This window comes from Mandrillus leucophaeus, unplaced genomic scaffold (genome assembly GCF_000951045.1).
Source record: "Mandrillus leucophaeus isolate KB7577 unplaced genomic scaffold, Mleu.le_1.0 Scaffold153, whole genome shotgun sequence".
Lineage (NCBI taxonomy): Eukaryota > Metazoa > Chordata > Mammalia > Primates > Cercopithecidae > Mandrillus > Mandrillus leucophaeus.
Window position 1 is genome coordinate 2,700,278 of NW_012101510.1, and position 5,887 is coordinate 2,706,164.

General features: G+C 57.6%; 2 protein-coding genes across 2 annotated transcripts in view; both read left to right on the forward strand.

Annotated features, from left to right (window-relative positions):
- Positions 1–1,660, forward strand: part of LOC105536040 — an 8,710-nt gene extending 7,050 nt beyond the window's left edge. The window contains 4 exon segments of the mRNA XM_011975306.1: positions 323–403; positions 764–930; positions 1,193–1,326; positions 1,491–1,660. Coding sequence (XP_011830696.1) covers positions 323–403; positions 764–930; positions 1,193–1,326; positions 1,491–1,660 — 552 coding nt within the window.
- Positions 1,661–3,254: 1,594 nt separating this feature from the next.
- LOC105536041 (TBC1 domain family member 26-like) overlaps positions 3,255–5,887 on the forward strand; it is an 8,873-nt gene continuing 6,240 nt past the window's right edge. The window contains 2 exon segments of the mRNA XM_011975307.1: positions 3,255–3,371; positions 4,246–4,326. Coding sequence (XP_011830697.1) covers positions 3,255–3,371; positions 4,246–4,326 — 198 coding nt within the window.

Genomic DNA, 5,887 nt, shown 5'->3' on the forward strand with positions numbered 1-5,887 from the left:
TAGGGGCTGGGCATGAACTTGGTCTTGTCCAGTTTGCTCTGGGGGCTGAGCCTGAGTGCACCCATGGGTAAAAGTTCATCAAGCTGAACACTTAAACTGTGCGCTCTTCCTACGATGAAAAAGTAAAAGTAAAACAGACCCCTTTCTCTGAGAAGCCTTTTCCCAGACTAGAGCACCTTCCCCAGGATGAGCTGCCAGGGTTCTGTGCCCCCCTCCTGCAGGCTATTGTCCTGCTGTGATGGTCTGTTTCCCCATGGGATGGTCAGGTGGTCGGCTCCCCCAGACAGTAAGCTCCATGCAGGAAGTCTCTCTGTCTTTCTAGTACCTGTATCTCCAGTGCTCAGTTCTTAAGCATCTGCTGCAAGTGTGGGTGACCCCCATTGTGGAACGAGCCCACTCTCTGGTAACTGCAACATGAGCCTTCTGCTTGCAATGTGAGTTCATAACCCAGGGCCAGTGAGAGATTCATCAGATTTGTAACAGATTAATCCTGGACCTATTAATCCTGCACCCGCTCACATTGTCCAGCTTCGAGGCCTTGGGAAGTTGCCACCAGGATGGGGGAGTGGATCAACTTCCTCTAGGACCCAGAGAGCATCCCAGCCGGCCTCAGGGTCAGGAAGGAGCCCAGCCTCTCCAGGAGCCAGACGGCCAGCAGCAGGGAGATGGGGGGATGTGGATTGCTTGAGCCTAAGGAGGGGAAGAGGAGAAGGCACTGCAGAGAGGGGTCTCATGCTGTCTTGCAGCTCTCCTGGGGCTGAAGCTGAGTGCGGATCAGCTGGCCCTGGTCTACAGCACGCTGGGGCTCTGCCTGTGGGCCGTCCTCTGCTGCTTCCTGATGGTGGTGGCCTGCTTCCTCAAGAAGGAGGGGTCCCTGCTCCTGCTAGCCCTGCTCAAGGCCCTGTCAAAGTCCGGCCAAGTCTTCCCAGGGTGAGTGCATGAAACTGGGGTCCTCACCCTTCTCACTGCTTGGGTGACAAGCCGCGGGCCATCCCTCAGTCCTGTCACTGCCCCTGCTTCTAAGTGGAGAGGCCCGGGGCTCATCCCTGTTATTCAGGCCTGGGGCTCATCCCTGTTATTCGCTGTAGCTTGATAAAATCAGTTTAAGACATCCTGGCAGGCAGATATCCAGGAGAGTGGCACCCGGGAAGGGTGGGTGTGGGGTGCTGGCCTTCGGGTTTGCCTGAGCTAGGGGTTCTCAGGATGCAGGGCCATCAGGGCTAAGCCCTGGAGGAGGTGTCTCTTTGGTGGGCATGGCAGGCTTGGGGCTGGGCAGAAGTGAGAGCCAAGATTTGCCTGCTCACCCCTGCCCCAGCACATGTTCTGGTAAGCAAGTGAGGGACACTGACACCCGCCTGGGTCCCCCCGATGACCCTAGCCTGGTGATTGCCCTTAGTTCCTGGGTCAGGGGAGAGTATGGCTGCCCACAGTCACCCCTACCCCAGTGCAGGGCCAGGCCTGGCCCACGCCCTCCACTCTCACCTCTGCAGATCACCAGATGAAAGCCGACAGCCCTGTGGGCACATCACCTAAGCCAGTGGAGACCTGCAGCTTCTGCTTCCCCGAGCACAGCACGCCCACCCAGGAGAGCGCGGTCATACCTGGGACCCTCAACCCTGTGGGTGATGGAAGGTGGAGGCATCCTGTGAGGGTGCCCTGATAGATGGCAGCCTTGGCATTGTGTGCGAACACACCCAAGAGAGTGCCCTAGGTGCCGGAACAGGGGCAAGGAGGAAGAGGAGGAGGGAAAGAGATGGAGAGAGAGAGAGAGGAAAAAAAGAGAGATGAAGAGAAAGACAGAGGAGGCAGAGAGGAAGAGAGAGACAGAGCAGGAGGTCGTGGCACTCTGGGTCCCAGTTCCCAGTGCAGCTATAGGTCGCCATCACCTAACCACATGTGCAATAAAGTCCTTGTGCCTCCTGCTCACAGCCCCCGAGAGCCCCTCCTCCTGGAGAATAAAACCTTAGGCGGCTGCCCTTCCTCACTGCATTGTGGTTGTGTCTAATGAACCAAGACGTCCTGCCTATCACCTTCCTCAGCTCAAGGCTCCACTGAACGCTGCCCCCTCGGTTTGGGAGGCTCTGTGGTGCCCCCATCTCACCAGGCTCCTGAGGAAGCTTGTGACCTTGGGTTGAGCACTGAGCAGCCAGGTACCTGCTGAGGCCCTGCTTTTCTCTTTCACTAAGAGAGAGAACGAGACCAAAGAATGGTCTGCAGGGAGGGCGTCTGTGCAAATCCCCAGGGAGCCAGGGGCTTGAGCCCTCTTCATTTTCTTACAGACACACATTCCCTTCCATGCCTCCTTAGTGAGGGCATGATGCACAGTGTGTGTGTATGTGCAGGTGTGTGCATGCATATGTGTGTGTGCATATGTGTGTGTACATATGTGTGTGTTGTGGGGGTGTGCAGTGGACAGGAAGGAGAGGGCAGCTCCAGCTCAAAGCTGCAAGTCTGTCTGAAAGAAAGATTCCCTGGACCACAGCAAGAGAGACTTTTCATTTGCATCCATTTTTTATTAGCATTTAAAGCTATATTTTGAGTAGCATGCAAACCTTAAGTTACTTAACTATTCTTAGAAGCATTTACACAGTAAGATAATACATGATAATGTACATTGAAATATTCACCCTGCACCCCCAACATTATTTTGCATACCTACATCCCCCAAAGAATCCCATGGCAGATGGGGTGGGCAAGGAAGTGTAGTCCACCTGGGACCCCTCAGTGGGGGCACTTGGTCAGTCCCCAAGGCTCTGTGTGGCCCTCCAGAGACTCTGCTTCCCACCGGCTCAGTCAGCACTACAGAGGGGGAATGGGGGAGGTGGAGTAGGGGCAGGCAGGACAGTAGGGGGAGGACAGTCAGGCACCCCATGTCCTGGTTTTTGCAGTGGCTGGGAGGTGGCTGAGGGCGGAAGGCCGACTGCCCTGAGAACTGGTTGAGGCTTGAGGCGGGGGTGGTAGGGCCATCCCCACTGCCTGCAGGGCCTTTGGTCACCCTTGTCACCCAAGGCTTCTCCCCAGCAGCACTGGGCACCCCAGTGAGAGAGTGGCCAAGGCAGAGGTGTGGATGGATCAGGGAGGGAGGTCTCATTCGGCTCTGACAGGAAAAGGGTCAAAGAAGGGCCAGGGTGGCCAGAGGGAGGGTCACAGTCTCTGGGTCAGGCAGGAGGAGGGAAGAAGGGAACAGGCAGGGTCAGCGGCCAGGGCGCAGGCAGAGGCAGGTGCACGCTGGGAGGTCAAACCCTGCAAGGCCCATGGGGAGTGTCAGCTGGGATGGGCTCCAGGTGCGTCCTCAGGGCACTGGGCAGCTCTCAGGCCAGGCTCCCCGGACTCTGGTGGGTGATGTGGTCACTCTCGAGGCACTGCTGTCAGTCAGGGCTCAGCCACCCCCCCGGGCAGCACCCATCCCATCTCAGGACTGGACTTTCTCAGCTCCCACAGAGGGTGCCGCCTCTTGCCCAGGAGGGGCAGCCCCATTGTGCAGCCTGAGGCACCCCGCAGGTCCCAAGTGGCTCCCTCCAAGCCAGCCTAGAGCTCCCTCTTCTCCAGGGTCCTGGTGCCTCGCAGGTGTCAGCTCCACAGGGAGGCCCTTGCTTTCCTTGTCTGTGCCTTGTCCCGGGCTGAGACTTAGGGTGGATAGGGTTGGGCTGGTCCTTCCCTGGGGCCCTCTCAGGGAAGGGGATGGCTCTTGCCCTGGACAGGTCCTCATCTCTGCCTGGGTTGCCCTACAGTGAGATGGAGCTGCCCCTGTCAGTGCCCCGGAGGTGAAGGTAAGAGCCTGTGCCTGCTGTGTGGGAGGCCACTCCAAGGATAGGGAATCAGGGGTGGTCGGTGAGGCAGAGGTGGCGGCTGGTGGACCCGGGCAGTGGTCAGTGGGCCATGGCTGTCACTGGGAGGGGGGCCTTTCTGGCTGGACTCTGTTCCCATGAGGCTTTGACCAAAACCCAAACCAAGAACTGCAGTCCTGGCTCAGAGTCCACTGCCTGTTTGTACCAAGTCCCCAGTTGAAGGCTGGGACCCAACTAACACTCAGGGCATCTGTGCCCTGAGGATGGCGTGTCCTGGTATCACCAGTCCAGATCCCCAGCTCCAGTTAGTTCAGAGGATCTCAGCCCCTGGGGTCTTCCCTTTCCTGGCTCCTTCAGGTTGGGTCCCTTCAGGGCCCCAAAGCCCAGGACCCAGCATCCACGGGCCACTGTCAGAGGCCTGGCAGCTCCACTAACTCCATCATGGCTCCTTTGACAGCAAAGATGGCAGGAAATAAAACGCACTGACAAGTGGCCGAAGATGCTTGGAGACTGGACAAAATATGGGAGCAGCAAGAAGGTAACATGGGGAGGAAGTGGCCCCCGTGACTGCTCTCTGTAGAGCCGGGAGACAGGCACCCATGGCTGTGACCTGGCACCGTCTGCCTCTGCATCAGTGGGTGGGTGGCATCCCATCCTCACCATAGGACAGCAGGCCTGTTCACCAGCTTTCCTCCCTGAGTCGCCCCGTGTCCTGTCTCACTGGAGTGTTCTTTTGTCTTTAGCTGTGTACAAAGACATTGTGTACAAAGGCATTCCCCTGGTGGTGCGGGGCTGGGCGTGGTCACTCCTGCTAGACATTGACAAAGCGAAGGCTGAGAACCCAGGGGAAGACAAGGTACAGCCCTCCCATACTCAGCCAGGGCAGGACAAACAGGCCTGGCCATGTCAGAAGCCCAGGACTCCAGCTGGAGGGAACGTCGAGCCCAGGTTGGGGGTGGGGGCGGTGGTCAGACTCACATGCTGGGCACATCTGGTAACTCAGGCACTGCAGGTACACTGGGCTCTGCTGACCCTCCCGGGCTTCAGAAACAAGGCAAAAAGGAGCTTTCTGCAGAAGGAAACCTTCCCTTCCTTCCAGAAGTGCTGACTGTGGGATGACTGCCGTCAGGGGCAGGGAGTCTTTTGTCTGTTCTGAGGCTGCTTCCTCCTCTCAGCCCTGCCCTACGGGTCATGAAGGAGAAGGGAAAGAGGTCATCCAGGATCACCCACCACATCAAGGCAGATGTCAGCCACACCCTGCAGAACCACGTGATGTTTAGAGAATGATTTGGAGTCAGGTAAGGCCTATGGGGGCTGCAGGGGTACCAGGGAACATGGGGGCGATCCAGAGGGATGAGGGCTTCCCCAGGGCAGAGGCCACGGTCACTCAGGAAAAGTGACAGAGCTGCCAAGGGCTCTCCTGGCCCAGGCAGCAGCCAGCATTATGGACTGAGCACCTCCTGGGCTCTAAGCCCTGGGCCGGGCTGGGACATGTGGGGACAGAACCCAGGTGGCTCCCAAGGAGACGGGAGGCAGCAAAAAAAAAAAAAAATCATGCAGATGGTGAAAAGTGTTCTCCATGCCCCACAATGAGCCAGGGTAGAGACCCACGGGAAGGCGGCAGGATGGCGGGGCTCGGGAGCCTTCCCGGGCAACACTGACAGCCCAAAATACCAGGGAGGATGCGGGGCCCTGGAAACGCTCATCCATGATGGGTGGACACACGACAGGGCACTTTGGAAGTCAGATGGGCCGTGGCTCACAAAGCTCAGTGGCCTTGTACCACACATCCCCAAAGTGTCACAGATATTGACCACAATGGTTTGAAAACTGACGTGCAAATAAAACCCACATGCCACATTCACTGCTTGATTGATTGTCACTCACACCCGGAGGCCACTGAGATGATCTTCAACAGGGGTACTGGGGAGAAAGGGGGTTCCACTCTTCAGACAAAGATGACTCAGTGAGGAAAAGGAATGAACCCCTGATGCCCGCAGGAATATGGGTGGTCTTAGATGTGTGTTGCTGAGGGAAAGAAGCCAGACTCAACAGGCTACCACCACAGGATTCCAATTCATTGGCCATTCTGGGAAAGG